We start from the raw sequence: 25,166 nt of genomic DNA, 5'->3' as shown, positions 1-25,166 counted from the left end.
CAGAATCGTCGTGCATTTGGCATCTCAATGTGAGGGATTTGCACCGGTCACTTGCCGCAGCAAGCGACAACTTTGCAGTCACCACCCCCCACAGCACAGCCGCTTTCGGGCGATGGCGCACAGTCAGATGATGCTGTCCATGGATGTGGCATCATCTGACAGTGCAGTTACCAGGGCTTGGGTGAGTACTCATGGAGCGTGGTGGCGTACTCTCCGAACACAATAAACACACACAAAGCATTAAAGCTTCGATTCTCAACCTGTTACGCTCGCCTCTGGAGTCGTGCCACAGCGCGCAGTAATTTGTCAAGCTGCATCGGAGCAGGCGGCAGGGTAGCAGGCTGAGTGATCAATGATGGTAGTACGCCCAGTGTACGCACAAACGAGACTGCTCTGCAAGTCTCGCTTTCTTGCTGCTGCAAGCATCTCTGATGTTTTATCGGGTCCGTCATCACAACCGTCATGATGGACGGCACGGAGTCAGCTTTGTGGCGCACCTTGGCGACGCTGACGGTCTGCTGCTCCATGGCCTCGTGAAGGGCAGTGCGTTCCGGGACGGGGACGTCGCCAAACTCGTCGATGCAGCAGAGGCCTCCGTCGGCGAGAACCATGGCGCCTGCCTGCAGGGTCCATTGCCCCGCTTCCTTCACTGCCGCTGCTGTCAGCCCCGCACATGACGTTCCTCGACCCGTCGCCCTCACAGACCTGCACGCATGTACCCCATGATCAGACGTGTGCCTTTTTTTATCTTTGTTTGATCAATGGCATCAAAGACATCAAGTCTTTGATGTCTTTGTCTCCATTACAACTCCCCGTGCATCTTAGCCACTTTCAGGCAATGTTAGTCGTCATGATAGACCTTCCAATCACTTGACGATTAGTTGTTGTTTGTTAATTGCAGATTTCCATGTACATTTAGGTTGGGCAACAAACAACACCGATTCTAGAACTGCACTGGCGACACCAGAACAACAGCACAACACTGTTGGGAAACTTTCCCCTGCTCGGGTAGCGACATACTTGGTAAGATAGTCGTTACAATCGACTCTGGGATTCTAGCCTGAGTCGTCCACAAAAACAGTCCACTTGGAGGCCGAGCACACAAGGTTCGGCACACACGATGAAGCCATCGATCTCAGGACAGCGGGTTGCCAGCAAACACATCAGTGGTTGCTGGAAACCCGATATCCTGAGATTGACTGCTTCATCGTTTGTGCCAACCCTGTGTGCTTGGCCTCCGAGTGACTAACAGCACCTTTTATGAGCCTGAATCACGGCAGGGAGGGCGCGCGCCTGGGGACTATGCGTGCAGCATACTTGATGAGCAGCGACTTGCCAGTACCGGGATCGCCAACCAGCAGCATGTGCGCTTCTCCGCGCGTGCGGATGTGAGCGTTGTGCCGCTTCTGAACGCCTCCAATGATCGCGAGAAGCAGCGCAAGCTTGACGTCAAACATGCCAGAAAGCTGACTGCACACGCTTTCAACGATCGCGTTCCTTCCGCGCATCGGCGTCCCTCGATTCGAGCTCCAGTGCTTTTGGAAGAGACCCACGGTCGCCTCCTGCACCGCTATGCTGCCCCCGGCGTCCAGGTTGCACTTGTGTACATGGCTGGCGAGCAGGAAGAGGCTCAGACGTGGCACGCTCCCTGCAGCAGCATACTGCTGTTGGATTTGGGGTGCTGTACGACCAGTATGCTTTTGCCATCGCCAATGAATACCTTGTTTTTCCCTTTTGTGCCGATTCTGTGGGACAGAGGAGCGTGAGCGGGTTTGCCTGATAGATCTCGATGCTGGGCACTGTGTCGCAATCCACGCCGCATTCTACCATCACATGAGCACACAAGAAGCCTTGAAAGACAAGGCTGTTGGCGAATCTTTAAAGGTCGTAGGGTGACTGTTAGTGCACGGCGATGCACAATGCATCTGTGTACATCAGCACGACATCCACACAGACGTTAGCCACTTCATTTGCTCAAACGCCAGCAATTTTATTAATACAGGCCAGCCTGTGTGGGTTGGTGTTTAAAAACGGCGGGAAAAGTCCTGTCTGGATCAACCAGAAAGCCAGTACCGCATCATGACATTCAGGAGATGGCAAGGTTCTGTCTCTGTTTGCTAGGTGCCTGGAAGTCACGTAGGCGATGCCTTGAAGGTGAACATGCCATCAGCAGGACGCTTATCGGGAAGCGCCGGTGCCGGTACTGGCAGGAAGGCGGGAGTAAAAGACTTTTCAGCCAGTGGGGAGCTGCACCAGTTCTTCAAACCAGTGCTTCGCCGACATGGGTTTCGACCTCCGTTTCATCCCGAAAATTCATGCATTGTTGGGCATCTGGACCCGAGAAATGACAGGGTCTGGCGGAACACTGCTTCAGTCCAACCCCACCGCGCCTGTTCGGCTGCGCCATGAGCAAACAGATAGGATGTGATTTTACATGGATGATCGTACACACCGTTGCCAAGGCCTCCAGCCATCTTCTGCAGCACGACCCCTGTTATTTCTACAGTGTCTCCCACTTGGCTGGTGTCGGCGAGGTCGTGCATCATCACGGTCATGAGCTGCCGGGGCAAGCTTCCCATCTCCACACTCTGCATGCGCTCCTGCAAGCAGGCGCAAAGCTCCGATCTCAGCTTGGTCCCACTGACTCTGATTCTCCACAGACACTAAACTACACTACAAAACAATACAATACAGTATAATACAAGACGATGCGATACGATACTTTACTACAGGTTGATTCCCAAGTTGGACTTGGATTCACCAATGGATGTGGATGTGGTGGTAGAGCGCTGTGAACGTGGCACATCATCATCATTGAGCTGTGAAAGGCCAGCAACAGCGGATAGTACCGGGATTACAAATTCCTGGGCAATCATTGCATTTTTTTATGACTTGGTTTCATTTTTTTGTGTGGCGGACCTGGATGTGAATTTCCTGGTAGTTGGTATGTGCTTGGCCGCCTTCTACTGCAACAAACTTGACGCCTGAGCACGCTGGGCAATCATCAGGGGGGTTAAAGGTTCCAGGGTTTTCGATGTCGGCCGCGACGCGAAGCTCATGCTTGCATTTCGTACATCGAAAGCGGCGATACCCCTCAAACATCTGCACTGTACCCGTCCGAGCGACCACCGCGGAAAGTGTGACAAGTTTGCCCACGTGAGAGGAGCCAATGCAGCCTACTCTCGGATTGAGCAATGCGCTGTCCGGGTCCAAGAAGTATGGCAGGCTGTGCACGCGCGCGTGCACCAGCTCCTGTGTCAAGGATCCGTGCGCTCAGAAGTCTGCCATCAGTGTGTTGCCAGATTTTTGGGTCCAGATACCCGAATAATACATCAATTGTCGAGATAAACATGGGAGTCGAATTCCATTCTGGGGAAGCACTGACACCCAGCTTCCCATTGAATGCGTGGGACTGTCTTGCAGGATGGTACGACTTGTATCGTATGAGTGATTGGCTGAACCTGGGCATGCACCGTGTCACACCATGTAGGAACGCACTATAGGAAAAAACATCCTTGTTTCAGTGACAAGAAAGGATCGCATGGGTCGCAATTGAAGCCCAGTAGCCAATGCAGCAATCGTAGCTCGATGCATACCTTGACACAAACGTCTTCGTCGTGGGGTCCTGCCAAGGCCAGTACTTGTTCTTGGGCACTGACGAGTGCTTGGTCGAGCAGCTTCATTGTGCGTCGAGGTTGCAGCAGCAGCGCCGATACTGCTTCCGGGTCGTCGCTGGCCAAGGACAAGGCGCTGATGGCCACGCTGTAGTGCTGCTGGGCGTCCGGGCTGTTGATGATGTCATCCAGCTCCTGGCGACAAAGCTCGTCATCAGCTCGAAGCTTGGAAAGGGGTCGTTGAAAAAGGACAAGGAGCGCAGTTTGTCGTCGCCCTCGTTACAGGTTTATGAAATCAGGTTCTATTGCAGCGTGCGCGCTATTGTATCTTATTGGCTGGACGCCCAGCAATTGGGAACGCTGTTGCTATGTCGCGATGCCCTTTTGCGTTCGCGCTGAAGCAGGCTCAAGAATCACTCATGTCACTGAAAGAACGACTTAGAAAGGGCCTGCTGGAATTGGCATCACTAGTGTGAACAGCAGTATGCAAGAGCACGGGGAAGGCAAACCTGAGGTGTACTGCATAACATGCAGAGAAACATCCGCGACAATTATTAGGCTAAATTTCAAACGAAACGAAAATGGGCATCAATGTCGTAAAGAAGCGAGTGCAAAAACATCAACCCATATACCTGCGAACTCATAGGGTTGGACTATTTAAATGCGGGCGACAGCTGAGGAACTACAGCGGTTTGGACCCGTAGAGAACGGCGAATCCACGCACATTCATGTATGACAACCCACCTGTCGATGCTGGCGAAGCAGGTGGCTCGCGAAGTTCTTTGCCAATAAGGCACCGTCATTCGAAGTTTGTGTACCGGCATGTTCCGCTGGCAAATTTTGCATTTCCAGTGACGCCAAGGAGAATTACTCGATAGTTGTCCTCTTAAACTCACATTTAGTTCCTTTTAAAAAACCAGCAGCTCCACCAAGATATGGAGACATGTCACAGAACCGAGATCTGTCACCCGAGCCTCAAACGCTTGGGTTCAAATTGACAAGCCTTTGGGCATGGCTTCGAACAACTGCGGAGACGATTGACCACATTTAACAGATGGCTGACTTCTTGCTCAGGAATGCGCTACCGAATCTGTGCTGCGGAAGAGCATCAATTGCTTGGACGTTTCGCAAATACGTGGCTGGACTTTCAACACTTGAGATATCGGCAAGCAAGGAGCAGTATTGAGAGAAACAAAGTCTACAACTGATCCAGGTCCTGGTCTAGGTCCTGCATCTCAGATAGTCCATCTGATAGGCCTGCCCAAATAAACACCAATCACGCATTTGAAACAGTCCCTGTCAAAAGTAGCTTCAAAAGCCGCATGTTGTTACTTACAAGGGCTTGTCCAGGATTCTGACAATCACTAACATGTACCCATTGCTGCTGAGGAGTATTGACAGCACGTGGGCTCAGGACAAGTAGGAAAACGCCACCTTTGTGGCTCAATCAGGCTACAACTAGGGGTTGAGGTGAAGCCATTTCATCAATTGCAGAAACATGCCAGGTCAGGCTATGGTATGTCGGGCTGGGCCAGGTATGCTTGCCTCGAGTGATTGGACATTGGCAACTACAAGAACCACTTGGATACCAATGCTAACATTACCATCATGTGCATGAGGTAATGTAGCAAAAGAGCCAAGAATAAGATGTCAATAGAAAAAGAAACATCATCATCGTCATTAACAACAGATGGTGTCGACTAGGTGCTGTGTCTAGGCTTCGCAGGCAACACAGCAATTGCAGAACATAGGTTATGATCTCTGGAGCTACAAGCAAGCTCTGAAAAATGGAAGAAAAAGGGACGAAAAGGTCAAATCCACCAGGGAGATGATCTCGACGTTGAAGGGTTTCGGCTGGGCTGAACTCCTAATCGTATCTCCTGGACTAGGAAAACCTGGGGAAGCTTCAAAGCAAGATCCTGGCCCAAGCCTTAATAGAGGAAGTTGAGCTCACTCCTAACCCACACCGCCTCAGCCACCGGCTTGGTGCCAAACCCTCCTCCATCAATCCACCAGAGACGGCACCAACTCTGCATGTTGACTACGAGAAGCGCAGGTTGGAGGCAAATGCCATCTCTATGAGATTGCATGCTCAGCGATGAGCTCGGAAAGACCCTTCAAGGTCTTTAGATGGTGTGGCTGGGAACGCTGCCATCAATCCTCAGACTGGATGCTGGTAAATGTTCCCAAACCAGCTGAAAGGCCTCTCCTGCCAAATATACCCCACCTGCATTCTACGAAGCTTTGAGCTGCAGGGGAGGAAGCATGGCTACAGATAACAAAAGGAAAGGCGTCTGATGACTTTGAGACGAGTCAGCCTGGCTCATGTCTTTGCCCTTGAACTCACAAATTCATTCATTACCACGCTTGCATGCTGGTGCTCGCAAGATGTCTCTGCTGAACGGGCAGAAGAGGATCTGCTCGTGAAATGTGCTCCAACTCAGTTTTTCAGACATTCTAGGTCCACTTTCATGCTCAGTTAGTTTGCAAAACGTACTTTTACATACGATTTGCCGTGACTGTACAGGGTTTAAAACAGTGCATAGCAGGCCGCACCTGCTGGCAGCGCGACGATCAGTGAGCACAAAAAGGCCAGTAGCATGCACAGAAATATTTTTTCTACAGACGTATAAATAAATTCACGCCCCTTTGCTGTCACGAGTAGCAGGGTAAGGTGCAATGCAAGCAGAAATGCTAACACTTCCACAGCCGATAGCTCCTGTGGTGCATGAAGCAGCTTTTGTACACGCTCAGCAGCAAATCCCAGGACTGGAGCGTTCATCGTAAGCATGTTGAAACTTTATGTTCATACCCTATAATTTGAGACACTGACGATCACCGTTTGGATTACCGAGTGTTTTACGATGACAAAAAGACGACGTCTTCGACTACATGCAGCGAAAACAGTGGATTTCATTGGTACGTTGGCAACGTCGTTGCACCTTCACCCTGTGCAGTTAGTGAGTACCGTAATCAATGACGGGGCTGAGCAACACCACTCCAAGTAGATGGGCCCAATAGGGGGGAAATGCCAAAGGGCATCGACACTTCGACTTGTTAAACCACTGTGCCGTTTAGCATACTGTACGTCCAGAATGTTACAGGCATATTGCATCTTTCATGGATGAGGAAACTAGTGCTGTAGCGCTTGCATCAGTCACAGCATGCAAGAGCGCATGCAATAGGTACTACGCTAGATTTGCTTTGCCGCAACGCAAAAGATGCATCAATGCCGTACGCGCCGTCGCACGTTCACCTTCCGTGACCGCTGGTGGTAACAGGAAGGAGAATCTTTGTTCCTTTGTGAGGTGCCCAGAACCACAGCAGAATGGCGGACCCTACATCCGTGCACCCTTCAGCTAAAATTGGCTCCATCTTTTACTACATGAGTTCAAGCATAGCAACGCAATGTGCCAGCAAGTCTTTGTTGACAGTTGAACAGTTCCACTTTCCGGTTGCTGTGACCTTCCTGCAAATGCTGTTCACGTCGCCAATGTGCTATTTGGTGTCTCGTCCAGAGTTGCAGTTGCGATGCGCCTTGGCCATCATGCCGCTGGCTGCCGTCAATGCCATCAACGTGGTTACTGGTCTCATGGGCACTGGGGGCCTGAACGTTCCCATGTTCATCTGCCTGCGACGCTTCACGATGGCATTTACCTTGGTGCTGGAGAGCACAGTTTACGGGCTGAAACACGAGTGGCAGGTGTTAGCCGCTGTCAGCGTGATGATACTCGGCGCCATTCTTGCTGCTGCAACGGACCTTTCGTTCAGCGTCTATGGCTACGCTGCTGTGCTGTGCAACGACATCTTCACAGCACTCTACCTCGTGATGCTGAAGCATATGCCGATATCCAAGGAACTCGACACGACTTCTCTCCTGTTCTACAATAGCACTCTTTCTCTCGCCCCTTTGCTCATACTCAGCATAGTCTTGGGCGACTGGAAGCAGATTCCATCATTCCCCCTGCTAACGGATCGCGGTCTACAAGTCACGCTCCTGGCCACCGTCGGCCTGGGGCTTACAATAAACCACAGCACATATCTCTGTACACGGCTGAACGAGCCGCTGACGACATCTGTGGCTGGCAGCATGAAAAATGTGCTGATGACCATCATCGGGACAATGGCGTTTGGAGACTTCAAGATGGAGTTCTGGAACAGCTTGGGCATCGCAATCTCGATGCTGGGCGCCATTTATTATGCGCATCATGCGGCTTACAAGAAGGTCACCAAGCCTGCAATGTCACCTCCATATAGAGGCATGAATCTTCGTCAACCTTGACTGATTGATGTGCATGCCATGCGTTGTTACGCACCTCGACGATCACCCCAAGCTAAGCCTGCGGGTTGCACATGACTAATTTGGTATGCCCGAGCATGACTGACTGTGCCTCTCCAGTCATTTCCTGTCTCATCGTAGGAAAGTATCTCATTGCTGCAGTATCTCCATGAACTATCCATGTGCGGCTACGACTCCTGCAACTCCTGCACACCTTCAGTAAAGTGCTGAGGCCTCACAGGTGGCTGATGGCGCAATTTTCGGTGTTGCTGTGGTGTTTGGGGGCTTTGCTCCAGTATTTTGCCGCTTAGACATTGCCCCAGCGCCTCCTAGATCAAAAACTCATGTACGGCTGCATGAAAGGCAAGGCGCTGATTGCAACAGCGTCAATGCCTAGCATTGTACTGCAGTCCATGGCTTGGCAGGCAACACAATGCAATTACCTGTGATAGATACTTGTGTGCTTGTCGGGCTCTTAGTTCTTGACTTAAGTTCGAACAGGGCCTCAACTGTGGACGCTTCTTTTCAATCATATGCTTATTACATGCGGAAAACGCCACACGCTCTATAGGTCATGCATGCTAGGCCCTGACGGAACCATTAGGCAGATGTCAACCACTTGATAGTTCTCAATGCAACGGCAATGGCATGTGTCTGCCGGCAGTGCCTAGCTAAATTAGTTCTCAAATGCCACAGGCAACGGCATGCGTCTGCCGGCAGTTCTGTCTAGATAGGTCAAAACTATGTGCTTGTGTGTGGATGCGCACTATCTACAGCAATGGCAGTATGTATCTGTTCTGTCTCATACAACTATTGTATGTATGGGCAGACCTGCACGCACACCCAGAGTGCTGTACGCCTGCTTCCTGTCCCTGCAGTTCAGTCAGATGTGCTGTAGGGGCACAATCTTCTCGTAGCGACATGCCATGCGCTGCATGCAGATGACCTGTCTGACAGTGGCTCGAGTGACGGGGCGTTTCAAACGACGTTTGCGCCAGATGGCAAGGTCAGCGCATCTGGGAACCTTACCACCTCGATGCATGTGCGTGTGCTGGATAACCAGGTGTCTGGAAGCAACAGCCAGTGATTGATGAAGCTTCCCCACTTGCGCCTAACGCCTCTGGGGAGCTCAGGAACATGCACGTCAGCGGTATGGTCAAGGGTCTGCCGTCAATAGCTGATGTTCGATGACGCAAGTCGTATCATACGCAAGGCTTCTGTTGCCTGGAGTCTGATGTGCAGTTTGCCTTCTTGAGTGTCGTTTGAAAAGGCTCAATGTGCAGCTGGCTGACGTTCCATTTGCATGGGAGTGGCCTTGTAACAACATGCTTTATTCGCTGTTCCCGGGCTTTCAGAGGATATTGCACCAGCAATTTCTTGTCCTCTTTGACGAGCCGGCGCATCCCCTGTCTTTGCTCATGCCCCCGTGCACTGCACATGTCACAGTCCGAGCCATGCCATATGGAAGTTCACGAGTATGGTCGGACTACAGCACACATACCCTCACACCATCTTAGAAACTCAAGCCCCATGGTCCCAGTCGAGGTGCGGTTGATCCACACGGGGCTTTACGAACAAGCCCCGCGGGTTCGCCCTCGACGATGCGGCATGCAGAACCTTTTCGCTCACTTGTCCTAACGAGAGTGGTGCGTCAAAATGAAACGAATTTGTCAACGCCCCTTCTAAAAAGACTTCGTACACGTCTCTCATGCAGGTATCAGACGCGCAACCTTGAACCTATCTCGAGTGGTCCTCGAGTGACGAATCATGCAGTGTCAGTCCTTTTTCGCTGGAACTTGCACTTGTCGCACTTCGCTATGGAACATGCAGTCGCTGACGCTGTAAACACAGTTGTTCATCAGGGCGAACGGCGCCCATCGAGGGCAAAAGTCCCGGAGGCCCATGTCTGGTGTTACCACTGCCAGGTGATCATGGCTGCCTCCATTCGTTCATATTGGGCGTCTCCACGTCCTAATTTTCCTCTTTCAAGGCGTGTATGCCACACTGAACGGCTTCTTACGAGATTAGAGCTGAACTACTCTGTTCAAAACGTTTCAAGCAATAGGCTGAATAGCGCTTTGCCTACGTTTGCTTGTTCAGACTCGCCGCGTCCTATGGTTAGCGCTGAACGCCAGTCTCGGAGCATTTGTTCGAGCGTTTGCGCGGTGTTGGGTGTCGTGTGTGCTGTCATCGTCAGCTTTACGAAGTGCGCGCATGCATCAGAGTGCGATTCCGTGATTTTGACCTGTTCGCACCGAACATGGCGTGGTGGATGCAGAGATTGTGCCAAGTTGAGATGTGCTGTTATGTATTTTCTTCACCAGGGGTGGTTGCGTTGCGGGCTCCTTGGCCGGTCATCAGGGTTGCCATGCTGCAATAATGACGAACAACCACATTATTTGTCATGTGATACGTGAAGGTAGCAGTTGGCTTCGGAAGGCAGCAACGCGCGGTTGCACCTTGCATTAATCAGGAAACTGTAAACATGTTGCACTACTGTCTGGCCACTTCTGGCATGCATGTATGGCATCTCATTTCCATACTAACTTTGTTGTGAGGGTTATGCGGACTGCTGCATCGTGCTTGCAAATTCTCCATGACTGATGGCGTCAGGGTGCAAATGTTGGATAGTCTCCGTGCTCACGTATGCAAATTGTATGGAACTTGAGCGAGCGGCGACGCCACCACAGTGAACCGCAGACGCAGCTGGTATGCATGTCAAGTGAACTATTGTACAAGGACGGCTTTGCATCATTGCAACCCAGAGCATTGATTGTGGACCCCTGATGACATCATGGGTGCCTGTAGTCTTCCCAACTGTGGCTCAGCCATGGGACACTGCATAGTCTCACAATAGTATTCAGCTTTTAATTTGAGTCAAATTGATGGGCGCATCCAACCGTTCCCGGTGCAGTGCAAGTTCAACTGCGGTGTTGAAGCGCTCGTGAATAAGGTGATCTGAACATGCTGTCGCCGATGCATCCTCTTCCCATTTTCATTCGCACGCGAGTGGCACATATCGTCTGCTTTTCATGCAAATGAGCGCCCTGTGCTCGCGAAACTGGGGTTGGTGAATAGTTTTCGCCAGATTGGGGGGCAACCCGCATTTCAGTGCCCGAAATTCATGTATTTGCAGGCGTCTGAACCCAAAAAGCACTCTACCTGTTGGTGAAGGTGGCACAGGGTTGCCGCATGGTACTTGTGCTCCTCAACCCTTGGAGCATGTCTGGACATGTCAACCCACGCACAGGGCAATTCATCATTACTGGGTCAACTAAGGACAATGCAGTGAATTGTGTAGGGATGGACAGTGATAACCCGGGCGCTGCTAACGCCAGCAAGAACTGAACCACATACCTCACTGCACCATCCCCATTGCGTTTTGCCAGGTGACCTGCGGGTCACGATGCCTGAGAGAGCGATTTTGGGGGTCAAAAATGGGGGTCGAACCCCGTTCTGGCAAATCACTGCGTCGTCATCATAACGATCCACGCTGCGAATGCATGGTCGCCTGGTATTTTGAAAACCACACAGCCCATGGCGCAGGTCTTCCGAGATGGTGACCGTGCCGCGCAGCAGTCTGGAGCGGTTGCTGAGTCAGGAGCTGACGAGACGCGTGCACGAAATGGACCCTCAAGCGCTGTCGCAGTTCATGGACATATTGCTCGACCCCACAGCTTCGGCCGGTGGCATTGCAAAGGCATCTGCGCAGCCTTCCCCTGGCAGCCAAGCAACTACCCTAGCCCCTCCACAAGCGCCCCCTGTAGCATCTCCGCTAGCAGAAAGAAGCACTCATGTAGCTCCCTCTCCCAATGCAGCGCCGGTTTTCAGCAGCAATGACGAGGACGCTGACAAGGCGCGGACCGCAGTGCGTGGCGCCACCACTCGGCCGACAGAGGGCGTCGATGCGAGCGCGTCGCAGGGTGTGTTTCCCGGGTATCCTGGCTACGTTTGGTAGGTTGAGTGCATTGCATTGCATTGCTATGCGTGCGATTCGGCAGAGCAACCTGCATAGCTGCCTGCTCATTGCTTGCACAAGAGAATGCTGTTGCGCTTCCCGACACCACCGCGTCTACATGGAAGCTGGCAACTGTACCTGCAACTCGGCAATGCAGTACTGTTCGTCCTGATTGGTACGTATGTTGTGGGTGCATGGCCGACATTGGTGACATCCACACTGCCTTGGCAGATCAAAGCACAGAACCTGAGGCGATGCACTTGCGAGCAACTATGTAGGCACAGACTACGGACAACCAAGTAGCCGAGCATTTGCAGGAACAGGAGCCAGAGATAGCTCACTTTCGCAGGCTAGTTACTAGCCCAGTATGAATTGAAAAAATACCCTAGTAGAGAGCACGAATTGATGATGCTGTGTGTCTTTCCACTTGAGAAGTCTTCGAATCTGGGAATGTCAAACGCAAAGCTCGGTGCATAATCAGTGGCATTACATCGCCCACCGGAGTGACTCGATCATAGAGAAATAACAAAGCAACTCGGGAATCACGCCTTGTCCCCAAAGGCGAGCACTGCGCCAACAGGGACGTTCCAAGGGGCATCAGTCTCATGCCCCGACGTGCAAGCTCCTCATCGTATGTTTGTTGCAGGAGCTGTTAGCGCCAATGAGCGTCTCACTGATCGGCTCTCGAGGATGTTTGATGGTGCCACCGCACCCCTTCCGTTCACAAAAGGCGAGCCCCCTTCCCCCGGCCAATTAAACTCCCCAAGCACATCCCGCAGTGACGAAACGGCTGCAATCGCCTCCCTCGGAGGCAAGCCAGCCGCGAGCAGTAGCACAAACGTAAGGCCGCTTCTAGACGACATGCAGCTCGGTGCAGAGCGCGACCGCATGGACAGCACAGGCACCGAGAGCCCGAAGTCACCGTCACCATCCCCCACGCAGGATGACATTCGGGACTACGTCGAAGCCGACCAGACCTCCGCACTACTTGGGTTGCAGATGCCGTCGGAAGGTTATGCGGCCGACGCACGTGGGGGCCTTCCTGGGGCGCTCACAGCCCTATGGCAGGGCCCCGCATCGTTGGTACTCGCCGCTGGCGCTCTCCTGGACAACCTCCTACCTGAGGTGCTTCGCACGAATGTTGATCTGCCTCGGACCGAGGAGGTCCTCCGTGCGATCCTTGTCACGAAAGGCATCATCGTCGTGTCATCCGCCGCAGCTGTCATCTTCATCGCCCGTCGCCTCCAACGTGCTCTTGCTGGCCTTGCAGCTCAATTGCCGCTTCTTGGCCAGATATCTGCCATGCTCTCACAGCAACCGCCAACCGCCACTGCTGAGTCACCTAGGAGTCAGGAGCCGCGTGACGCACGCCAGTTGCAACGAGATCGCTCCGCATCTGGTCCCTCTGCCATGCCAAATGCCGGCAATCCTTTGGCGTTGCTTCCAGCCAAGCAGGGGGACCTGCTGCAGCCCTCGCGCTCCGAGAGTGGGGCCGCGTGGGGCTCGGAGGGCCTGAGGAACGCCACCGCGCCATTAGGGCGCTGGCTCGACTCCGTTTTCGGGGAATGGCCGGCATCGATTTCGCAAGCGCCTGAGTCGCAGCAGTCACAGCCGGGCAGCGGCGCTATGCCAACGCCACCCTCTGGGGCGTTTGCGGAGGAGCCCCCCCGCGCTGCTGCTGACGCTCGCGATCGGTTCAGTTCTGCGCCTGACGCATGGGGCCCGTCACGCGGTGACGAAGCCCAGTCAGATCCCCCTCTCCAAGTTCCCATGGTCCCGAGCCGCACACAAGCTGCAGGAGGGGGTGCAACTGCTCGGCCAGCTCCTCGCAATGGTGCCCCGATTTGGCAGGCGTCGGAAGGCCAGGCGCCGGGCCCCCCCAGCACACATGGCGGCCCTGTGCTTTGGAAGCGCAAGAATACTCAAGTGCCTCGACCCGCCGCATTCTCCCAGGACCCGTTGCCCAGCCAGAGCGCCGATCGAGGGGGTGAGCGCAGCTCTGGCAACTCAGTAGATGCAGGCAACGTGTACCCTCTGAGCGGCGGCGCCTCGCAGGGCTCGCGGCAGTGGTATGGGCAAGGGGCAGACGCACCCACGCAGGAGGCGCGTTACAAGAGAAGGCCTTTGAATGATGGGATCAGCGCGGACACGTGGGAGGGAGGGAGAGGCACAGGCACAGAGGAGCCCCCGGGTGCCTCGCCAATCCTCTGGTCCCGCACCAGCGCTGGCAGTCGCGTGTACAACGGTGCTCGAGACAGCAACAGGGGCGATAGCGCCGCGGTTGGCGGCAGGGGCGAGGGGTTTGCTTCCGACAGGGGGGCCCCGCAGCCAGCGCAGGCGGATGCTTCGTCGGGATCACGAGGTTCGATGCGTAAAGCGCCGTCCGCCGCATCCTCGGGGGGGCAGCCGCCTTTTGGTCATTTGGGCATGGCAGCACCGCCCGACGAGTCGTGGAGGCAACCTCAGCGTCTGTCGATGGCTCAGCCGGCCGTGGCAACGACACCTAGAAAAATAGATCCGCAACATGACGGCGCAGATGCTTCGCTGCAACCTGCTGCGGCCTTGAGCGACTTTTCACGACCTCCTGGACGCCTGACCGAGGCAGCTGACGCACGCTCCGTTGCTGACACTTCACCACCAAATGGAGAGGTCGTGGATATGGGTCGGTTGGACAGCTTTGCAAAGCCGGTGGACATGGATGACAACTCCTCGTCCATGCCGTCTGCAGTTGCTGTTGAAGAGCATGTTAGAGTGTTTGATCCATGGAAATAGGTGTTGCATTGCACCTGGCCATGGATGATCATTTATTGTACACCGTCTGTGAACATGCATTCTGAGATCTAAAACGTGTATGTTTTCAAGTGTGAAAGTAGCGCCCTCTGTCGCACTTTGAAGAACTTCTGGTTTGCTGTGGAGTCGTACGGCCGCATGGGTGTCGTGGCGTCGCGGTTCCTATCAGAGCTTGGCGATTTGGTAGCGGCGGCGGGACGGTGTCTAAAGCCGCTTTTGTCCGGACCGTGCGTCGGGAGCTCAGCTGCGCCCTTTGCAAGGGCAATGCGCGCATGTACTACAACTCGCTCTCGCGCATTGCTGTGCGTGTTGGACACAACTTCCAGCCAGGATGTGATGAGCCGGCAGAGGGCCCGGTTGACGTCTGACTTGCTTCGTTGTTTGTTTGTGTCGCTTTGTGTTTTGTCTTCCTTTTTCTTTTCTTTTGTTCGTCTTTCGGTAGCCTTTCCTAGTTTTGCCGGCCCTGTCGCTTGTAATACTTCTGGTTGTAAATCGAATGGAAAGGATGGAAATGGAATGTACAATGTAATTTACACTCAACCCACAGCCAAGTTGTCATCATATTGTTCCTAAACATATCAGTCCTTCATTCGACCATCATCCTGACAGATTCTTCAACAGCCGCCTGCAGTACATATGGTACATGACAATTCGAACCATCCACTAGATCAGAGCAGTTGCTGTACTTTGCCTTGCATCTGTGCAGGCCTGGAGGCGTCATGCCTATCATAAAACATATCTTCGCACAAAGTTCTAGCAGGACCTCGGCGCGAAGTGACATGAGCCATGGGCTCAAGAGATGCAGGCATCCATGCGAACAAACCTGTACATGCGATGGACGATATCATGGCACGGTGGAAACGCACGCTGCAGCGTGCACTCAACAAAGCACATTGTCAGCATTCCTAACGAAAACGGCGCCGCGAAAACTATTCATGCCGTGCTCAGAACTGCTCACTTGTACTCCGCCATGAAATCCTCATGGAACTTCTTCCAGCGAGCAAGGATATCAGGCAAGTCGGATTCGAGGGGCAGGATGGTTGTCCGCAGATGGAATGTTCCGGGCTGCTGCTGGAAGCCACTTCCAGGGACAGTGGAGATGCCTGCAAGCAAAATGGTCTGCTTACAACCTACGCATATGCCTGAGCGTAACAGATTGTTGCATTAGACGATAGGTTACAGAAAGCACGATTTCGGATATGTGAATGCCTACGAACACAAGGTCCACCACGTGTGGTAAATCAACCGGACATGGCCTGCAGAGCACGATACGTGCTCCACACACCCGCGAAAGGACTGCAGGCGTCGAGCCAAGCTGTGCTCCCACCGAATCCTCGGCTGATAGGAAGGTCTTATAGACACATGGCCAACTTGAATTGCTTGTCAAGAATGAGACTGTGCTTGGTGGGGGGTTCACCTGTTGTCAGATAGATTATCAACGCCGTCTTCTTTGGCCTGCGTGCCTCTTTTCTTTCTTTTTTCCTACTTGTCAACAATGAGGCTTTGTGGGGAGCTGGCCTACCTGTGGCTTCTAGGAGTTTGAGACAGTAGAACACGTCCTGTGCCTTGCCGGCTGCCTTTGCGGCTGCCACGGCTTTGGGCGGGAGCACGATGCGGGGGAACGAGTACATGGCGCCCTCCGTGAAGGTGCAGGTCACGCCCTCCAGGCTGTTGAAGAAGTCGGTGAAGGCGTGCGCCTTGTTTGTCAGCGTCTCCAGTAGCTCCTTCTTCTCCTTGACGAACTGGTCGTAGCTGGGCTGCCCTGGCTTGGGCTCGTTGCACATCAGACCCATCATGACCTGCACAGACAGCGAGCCCAGGATGATCAGGAATTGCCTGCATGCTGTCCAAACACACATGGCAACGGCTACCGGACACGTCTGCACGGCAGGCGCATCTCCAGGAAGGACGATGCTGCAAGTACCCTGGTGCTTGAGGAATGAAGGCTTCATATTTGAACTCGAGGCAGAAAACACTGTTGGAGTATGGGGACTAATAAGCCTCGTCATATCCCTCGGACACATCGAAGCTTGGGCTGCCAGCTATGCCGCATCGACTGAAGACGACGATACAGGTGAGTTTCACCCGTCATACAGTACTCCAGCGAACAGCAACCCTGATATCACGAGACAGTGGAGGATGTGGTTGATTTTGGTACGTGCTTGTAATGAGGTACTCTAGCTTGTAGACAGTCTGCGATTAGAGGCCCAATGACTCATGTGTGATGCGCCAGCTTGCCCATCTAAATTGCATGCCCGCCCTTATAGCGGAACTCACGAGGCTTGCCTCAGGATTGTCATTTCGAGCTCCTGCTTAGCTCGCCCACCCACCCACTTACCTCTGAGTATGCGCTGCACTTTGTATCACCTTGGAGCCGTGAAGGCCATTGCCAAAAGGCCATTGTCACAGCGGACTTCACGAATGGTACAAATAGCAACGTACCTGTCCGACGGTGTTGGGGCAGAGGTTGATGGAAGCCACTTTGTAGATCTCTTCCACGGTCTTGGGATGGATGTTCATGACCTCAAAGTAGCCACCCCGGAGTCCGCACTCCCCATACACGCCCTTGGAGACAGTGTGGAAGCTGATGAGCTCGAGCTTGGACGCGTAGGGCTCTCCCATCTCGATGGCGACCTTGCGCGCGGACACAAAGGGCTTCTCGGTCTGGTAGATGTTTGGCTGGTAGACTTCATCTGCCATCAGCACGATACGATTGTCGACGGAGAACTTGACCAGCTCCTTCAGGTTGTTGGCAGTAAGGCACTGGCCAGTCGGGTTTCCAGGGTTGATGAAGACCAGTCCCCGGATGGACTTGCCCTGCGACTTTGCGTCATCAACAGCAGACTGCAGACACCAGGTCCTGTCAGGGTTGGTTACGGTTCTAGCAGTGCTTTGCCAGAATTAGTGTCAACTTTTCGGACCCCGGTTTGGTACCAACATTGATGTACTTTAGGGTTTATGGACCCAAATAAACAGAAGTTGATTGTGGGCAACCCTCAGATCATTTTGAACTTTTCGGAATGTCCAGACGCACGCCACAATCCATCTGCAGGCTCTCCAGGGCATTCACGATCTGGAGGGGGTTGACTCACCTGGAGGTTGGCCATGTTCATCGCCCAGTTCTTGGTCTCATCGAGGTAGTAGCCATTGAAGGAACCATTATAGAGGGCGATGGACGCCGAGTAGAGAGGATACTGAGGGATAGGCACTAGAATGGAGTCACGGGGGTCGCGAATGAGCGCGTTGAGACACATCCGAACTCCCACAGACGCACCGTCTGTCAAAAAAATGCGGTCAGGTGAGGTCTCATGCCTGTGTGTGCACAAATCAGTGAGTTTCAGGATCACACAACTTCGGAAACACGTTGGCTGAGCAGGTATCCATGAGCTGTAGGGTCCCACTTGGTCCCACTGGTGCAATGCATGTATCTCTACCGAAATTCTTGATCTTCGCTATTCAATTATGTAGGTTCTGATCCAACAAATGGGCAGCCAGCTACGCTTTTGTACAGTTCTATTCCCACGACAAATTGTTTGTGCAGGTACTGTAAGCAATAGGGTCCCAGTGGCCAAGTTGGCACGATCCCAAGCAGATAACAGAGCTTGCTCTCAGCTACGCTTGCACCCCGGCTGGAAAGTACACTGATTTTTGTATACAGGATAGTGAAGAAGTAGCCAATATTTGCAGTATTGACCGAGTTGTTAGGGCGATCAGGCAAACCAGGCATGCAGCTTTTGCGAGATAACCTTCGTCATAGGCGGGGAGCATGAACTACAAGGATGCATGGATGGATGGATTGATCGGACAGACTGAGAGACAGGCGTTCCGGTGGCAGATGTCCCCAAGGCAAATGAACAAACAAATAAAGAGAATAACAAAGAGGTACGCCTGCCACCAGGTCGAACCGGCAGTCGTACATGGAACTCCTTCAATGCATACCAAATGTAGTCTTTCATTATATGCAGCTACTGGGCATGCTGGGAGGAGCTCGGTGAAGTTGCATATTGATATGCACGTTCCGCCATGTGACCGCGTGACGTCTCATGAGATGCTTTGATTGAGTGATATGAACCTTCCCACAGATGTTATTATCGCACGGGGGACTGCAGATAAATGGATAATGAAGTACAACTACTCAACATCACCAGTACGTGACAAATTCAGGCGCGTCATTCCGTGCACGAACCTTAGGTGAAAACTGTACTTTCCTGGCCACGAAAGCAAACGCAAACGAACCCAGGTGAGAAACGCGGCAGGAGACACACCCGTCCCTCGCGGCAATGAAGCCTGCGACCTCTTCTCTGATGCCTGCTGCACCGCGTGAGTCGGAGTATGCACCGACGCCACCGTTCATGTACTTGTGTAGTTCCTTCGCGCGGGTGATTGCGTCGGAAGGGAACATCTCTGAAACCTTCGGGTGGTCCATCAAGAACGGAGCGGCGCAGAGCGCCAGCACTTGACGGTTAAACGTTAGCGGTTTCTGCCCCAGTTGATGAGGATTGCCCACTGCGCACAAAACACCGGTCGCCACCCCAACAATTGCTGAAGCGCGTGCAAGCCAGCATTGAACAAACGGCGTTGCGTTACCCTCTCGATCTTATTTCTACGCTACTCCTGCTGATGCGAAGTGTACGCGAGGGACGGTCACGGTGTTGAGGACCGGCGTAATGTCGACTTGGCCATCCACGGACACAACTCAAGGTCAAGGAGAAAGGCGCAACTAAGCCACAACGACCGATATGGTATTACGTGTTTCGCTGTTACAATCTGAATACTCGAAACCGAGTCTAAGCTCTGCATGCCCCAGTTTGCACTCCTGTTGTCAACAGCACCTATCTCCCTAAGATATATCTCCAACAACATTCCCATTTCTGGGGAACTTTGACCTCGACGCAAAAACGCTGCAGAAATCGGCTTCCATTCGACGGCATACACGAGTTAAAGCAGCATCGTCCAGCGTGAATGCAATAACGACCCCGTCCGAACACGTGCTGTCTAAGGTACGAAACCCACGCATCCTGTTCATCCGCACACCCAGTGCACCGGAGACGACGTAGCAGCAAGGACGCATACCGTTTGTGAAAGTGATTTTCATTCCTTGCTTTTGAAGTTCGACTGCTCTCAAGTACAACTCCCCGCGCACGGCGTACTCTGCTTTCTTGACAGAAGCATTAAGGAGGTCAGGGTGCAGAACTTTGCCATCCTTCTCATGCTCGAAGTATTCATCCACAGGCTGCGGCATGGCTGAATAAATTCGCGAGGTAGCAGCAAACTGCATATCTAGACCGCTTCGGCTCAGACTCACCAGGCGCGAAGCCATGGTGCACAAGCGCTGCGCCATCTTGGACCAGGTGGTCTAGGTTGTTTGAGAACGGTGCGTCAACACATGCCCTACTGCAGAACTTGGGATATCAGTGTTGACGTGGAGAGTCCGCACACAAGCGGTAAATGCTCACGACCGCGACACATTTGGTTGTTTTTCGATATTGCTGGTTGCCGAGGATCCTACTATGACACAGCAGGGCCTGTGACGAGGAAGCCTGTGACGCACACCTCTGGCCAATTTGAAACTCAGCTTGATATGGAGTGACAATTGTCGTAGGACAGCTGTGCTGTTGAACATATGCAAACAACACGCATACGCATTCGTCTCACCGAGTCTTCCCGAGACGATCGTTACGCCATGTGCAATCACGGGTCGCCAGCTGCCGTGCGTAATTACGACCCCCATCTGCTGCCGCGCGCAAAAAAATCCAGCTCGATGTCTTTCGCATATGGCGTCTGGTGTCTGTCACCCATGCGCGTGACATTCTGGACGTGGCACTTCATGAGCACTGTATATGAGCTCTCAAACGCGTCCGCCTTCGGTCTGCGCAGACGGTGGCCGCGGTGCGTCTGCCAGTTTCTGTAAGGGTTCCAAACAGCTTCGCGCCCATCACCCCCATAGTTTTTTATTGCTTACCTAATGGTAACCACATAGACATGCATAAAACACGCGTACGGGTTACCGATTGTTCCGATTTTCCGGGGTATGCACCTCATGAGTGACCGTCGTGTCCATTAAAAAGTGTTCAGGGAATTTAATGTGCGCCTGAACATGTCTGATCCTGGACAGTTGCGAGGCTCGATGTCTGGTGTATCTTTTTACAACACTACCGCATCCACCCTGGACATTGGCAACTTCAAGAACTACTTGGGAATGATGTCTGGGTTGCTCATTGCAATGCGGACAGACATGTGGTCATTACCAGAGTGTCAATGCAAGAGCTGGCTCTCCTCTGAGGACCATCTCTGGTGCAGTCATGCACCAACGGTGTTCATGGACGAGGTCACTACGACTCTGCGAAATTGATTCATGTTTCAACATCACTGCGGAACAAAATGAAGGCACCGGAATCAACTCCCACCCGAATGCTCTCATGAATCGCAAGCAGGTCATCGAACGGGACACTGCAATACGTGATGTCCAGGTACCTCAGCCACTTCAGTCCCGCGCTCTTGAGGCCCACCAGGTCACTCAGGCTCTCGTTGCACGAGAGGTCCAACTCACGGACGGAACCCAGCCTCGCGCCCGCAAGCTCCCTAACACTGTCTAAGAAATTGTACGACAAGTCCAAGCGCGTCAAGCTGCAGAGCGCCGCCTGGCTGATGGACTCAAGCCTTTGGAGCTTCTTGCAACAGCTCAGGTCCAGGTCCTCGATGCCTTGCAGCCGCCCTTCCTCCAAGCCCTCCACGCCCTCAAGCTGAGGGCAACCACGCAGGCAGAGAGTGCGCAGGGACGAGAGCCGAGTGCCCTGTAAGCTCGTGAGGTCCCGGACGCCCTTGGTGCTGAGGTTGAGGTGCATGAGGTTGACGAGGGAGCCGATGCTGGAGAGGTTGCTGAGCCTCAAGCAGTTGGCCAAAGCAAGCGACGTGACTCGCGTTAAGCACGTGTGTACCAGGTCACTAACCGTGGCGATTCCCGTCCGCGACAGATCCAGGCGCTCAAGAAAAGAAGCGTTGCACAAGTCACTCCGGCAACATCTGTCAACTAGATCCGCTGCAGTTGAGAGATCGCAGAGCATGCAGGTGAGTGTCCACCAGCCAGTTGAGGCTTGCCAGCCCTGAGAAGCTCAGATCAAGAGCGACCAAGCTTGCGAAGCCTTGGAAGGCAGTCCCGCTGTCCAGCGTTGTGAGCACCGGGCGAGCACCAGGGAGGTGACCGACGGAATCGCACTGGGAGGCGGACAGATGGGGCATCAAAGTAGCGGTCAGGTGGCTTTGAGTGTCGTCTCGATCATGTCACCACTGCGCCAGAAGGCGCCTCACGTTGCAGGTCATGCATGCTGGACCCTGGACGACCTTCAGAACCGCTGTGCTTGGAGCTGCTTGACGCTTGCATTTCAACACATATGTCCAAGCCGTAATTCGCCGCCAAAATTAGCATCACGTGTAGTAAATGCTTTTGTACATAGATGGACTGGTAATCTCTCTCTGTGCAGCTGCGAGGATCTTTGCGTGCAGCCCACGTGTCAAGCATGCTCGCCCAGGCCTCCGAAAGCGAATCCAAGCTCTCAGCCTGAGCGTTTGCTGCAACGTCGAGCCGAGCAAGACTTGCAGCCATGTCAGCCCAAGGTTCAGGAGCATATTCCGAAATGTATGCAGCCGGTACGTGCACTGTCGTAGTCCACGTTCCACTCTGAATACGCTGAGTGGTTGCTTGAACCGGCAGACGCTTCTTGGGTTCAGCACCACGGTGACGCAACTCCGGGTGCGTACATGGTCTTGCACAAAAGTCTTCCTCGCTCAACAGGTTTGGGTCTGTATCTGCACAACTTATGCATGCGTGAAGGTGTAAATCTTCGTTTCATCGTCACTTTGCTGCATGCTATTGGGGCACGCAGAAGGTTCTCACTCAAGATAGAACTATGCTGGCAGCACCATCTCTCAAACAAAGCTATCCTCGTGACCAACACATGCTCGTATGCGACCACCCAAGGTTGCTGACATGCGTTTGCTGGTCACAATCGATCAAGTGGTTGCCACTAACAAGGTGCCAGTTACTGCGGAGCCCATGCAGGCCACGCTTCCCTGAAACAACAAGTCTAACGCTCTTCTGGTCAAATTAAGAGGCGAAGTAAATCTGGTTGCTTGAATACATGTGGTTTAATTCCGTTGTATGCCTTGCGCTTGAGAGTGCGCACCTAAGTGCAAAGAATAGCAATGAAAGAGCCCATGGGCGAGGGCCGCAGGCCATCATGACGCATGTGAATCTGTGGAATGTGCGTTGCTAGCTAGTGCAAGCAACATGAATCGTTGCAAATACACAGGCGTGGGGTATTGCCGCTGTCTACATCTGAATACATCTGTCCGCACTTTCCAGAAACTGCCCCAGGCCCAGAGGTTGACGACCGAGGCGGTGATGACATGACGACTGGAAGTGCTGTAGCATCGCGTGTGATGACGAGGACAACATCGGGAGACAGTGTGTTGCACTCTAGAGTAACAGTAACAGATCTGTTACTGACGAATAGACATCGCCCCCGAGGGACAGGTGATGCCATCAATGACTGCCATACGGCTGTCCGAACGTGCGAGATACGACACCCGTTCATGCACGTTTAGGTGCCTACGGTATTTGGTGCGACGGACATGCTGAGCCATGTGGCAGGATCGACCATGATACCAGTTGCACTCCTGGAGATATGCACGCGCTTACAAGTATTGTTGTCATCATGACAGGCCTGGCCATTTAGACCATCGTGCAGCTGCTTGCCTATCACATGAACAAGATGGCCTTTGAAAATGAGGGCCGTGGCGAGCGACCACAACAGACCAGTCTTCAAAATCTTCAAGCAGTAGTGGTCTTCAAGAACAAGCACACGATCGTTGTCTATGGGAAAGTACGCATGTGACATTGCATAGCACACAGACCTAGCATGGCTGCGAGGGGACATGCTGACAACATGCTCATGATTTAGGAAACCATATGAATCGATCATTACCAGTCGCACAACTGGAGATATGCACGCACATCCAAGTCTTGTTTGTCATCGTGACAGGCCTGGCCATTTAGACCATCGTGCAGCTGCTTGCCTGCCCGGGATGTTCCGCACATTCAAGAATGAGGGCCGTGGCGAGGGTCTTCAACAGACTAGACTTCAATAACTCCAAGTAGTAGCAGTCTTTAGTTCAAGGCCCCCAAGAGTTTGTCATGCGGAATTGGACGTGTGACATTGCATAGCACAAAGAGCTTATACCTGGCGTGGCTACGAGCGGAATGCTGAGAACATGCTCACCGGTGTACAAAACTACATTGGATCTGCTGTATTTTCGACGAGTTGAGACATTAGTAATGTCTCAACAGTGGCATGTCATGTCATTACATGCCACTGGAATAGAGCGCACTGCAATAGTGTCGTTTAACATGAAGCATGAAGTTACACGTATAACCGTATGAGCGAAATCATCTGACGGAACGGTTGTCGTGCTTGTACAAGGCCGAGAGGCCTAGAGGCCTGCAAGCTGCCGCTTATTGCTTATGTTCATCCGAGAATATCCGGCAGCGTTGGGGGCTCCAAGACCCAATGCAGGAATGCTCCGTCATGACCTTATGCGACAGCTCATATCCAATACAGCTTCGAGCACGAGTCCAATGAGTGGTGTGCACACCTGTAGTCCACCCAAGTCTTCAAAGTTGCCACCGCCATTTCCTTGTCGCCTTGGAAGTACGCCTTCGCAGTAGGCAAACCTTGTGTCAGCGCAAAATTAAACAACCGCGCGTACAGCACAAGCTGCTGACCCCAATTTCTTTCCAGAACCAGTCCATGGTTGGGTGACCGCCCTTCCACGCCAACGCAAAGTCTCCAATTGTGGAAGCGGCAACCAAAGCTGTAGCAAAAGCATCGAAAACTGACTCATCTTCGGTTCCCATCCTGCAAAACAATTCGAGAAAGTTATTACCGACTTTAATTATAACTTTAATTATAGCTTTGATTATAACCGGATTGCGTTGCTTGCCAAGGTGATGCCAAGATGCAGCACCTTCGCACTGCTGGGTATCAGATATTGCTGGGCCCAGACGTCCCAAGCAGTGCAGGCAGAATGTGTCCGAGGGTGCAATGGCGGTATGCAATTCATACTTTCAGATTCGTATGCCACTGGGCATCGTCCCCCAGCCCACATGACTGGTTCGGAACTCTGTGGCAACGACGGACAGACCAAAATGAGAGGATTATTTATTGAACGCTCGTTGAACTTATATCAGAATCGTAGGCGTCGTCTCTGGCGCACGTTCCTGGTCCCGGAGGATCATGGTGTTGAAAACCCTAGGGCACACCTGTCAATCTATCCGCATGATCGTACAGTTGGACTCCATCCACCGTTTGCAACACACCAGGCTAAATTGTGTCTTCGCGTGGTACATTTCTCGAACTCCCGTTCTCGGCGTGCTTCAATCAGCACGCTTACGCTTGCGTTGCGTCGCATCAAGTATTCTTCGCGTGTTACCTTTCCGGAGCTTCCCTTACACCACAGTCCAGTATCC

General features: G+C 52.9%; 2 protein-coding genes across 2 annotated transcripts; one reads left to right on the top strand and one right to left on the bottom strand.

Moving 5' to 3' along the window:
* Positions 1–6,942: 6,942 nt before the first annotated feature.
* LOC149809658 (uncharacterized) lies at positions 6,943–7,896 on the top strand. The gene has a single exon (XM_089994714.1). It carries the CDS (start codon positions 6,943–6,945, stop codon positions 7,894–7,896), a length of 954 nt encoding a protein of 317 aa, XP_089850840.1.
* A 7,413-nt stretch (positions 7,897–15,309) lies between these two features.
* LOC149809657 (glutamate--glyoxylate aminotransferase 1-like) lies at positions 15,310–19,982 on the bottom strand. The gene is made up of 7 exons (XM_089994713.1): positions 19,715–19,982; positions 18,907–19,147; positions 17,734–17,953; positions 17,084–17,485; positions 16,164–16,440; positions 15,600–15,744; positions 15,310–15,508 (listed from the first exon to the last, which is right to left on the bottom strand). The coding sequence occupies exons 1-7, from the start codon at positions 19,980–19,982 to the stop codon at positions 15,310–15,312; spliced, it is 1,752 nt and encodes a 583-aa protein (XP_089850839.1).
* Positions 19,983–25,166: the final 5,184 nt, after the last annotated feature.

Source organism: Nuphar pumila, unplaced genomic scaffold (genome assembly GCF_984573655.1).
Source record: "Nuphar pumila unplaced genomic scaffold, dmNupPumi1.hap1.1 HAP1_SCAFFOLD_938, whole genome shotgun sequence".
Classification (NCBI taxonomy): Eukaryota; Viridiplantae; Streptophyta; class Magnoliopsida; order Nymphaeales; family Nymphaeaceae; genus Nuphar; species Nuphar pumila.
Note: the sequence above shows the minus strand (reverse complement) of the source record. Positions and strands in the feature narration are given on the sequence as shown.

Bases quoted from the DNA above. Each gene is read 5' to 3' on its own strand.
- LOC149809658 (XM_089994714.1), top strand. From the start codon at position 6,943: ATGGCGGACCCTACATCCGTGCACCCTTCAGCTAAAATTGGCTCCATC.
- LOC149809657 (XM_089994713.1), bottom strand. From the start codon at position 19,982: ATGGCGCAGCGCTTGTGCACCATGGCTTCGCGCCTGGTGAGTCTGAGC. The intron at 19,148-19,714 runs GTATGCGTCCTT...TTTTGTGCGCAG, and splicing joins GAAAATCACTTTCACAAACG to TGGGCAATCCTCATCAACTG. The intron at 16,441-17,083 runs GTACGTTGCTAT...CTGTCTGTGCAG, and splicing joins GCCCCAACACCGTCGGACAG to GTCATGATGGGTCTGATGTG.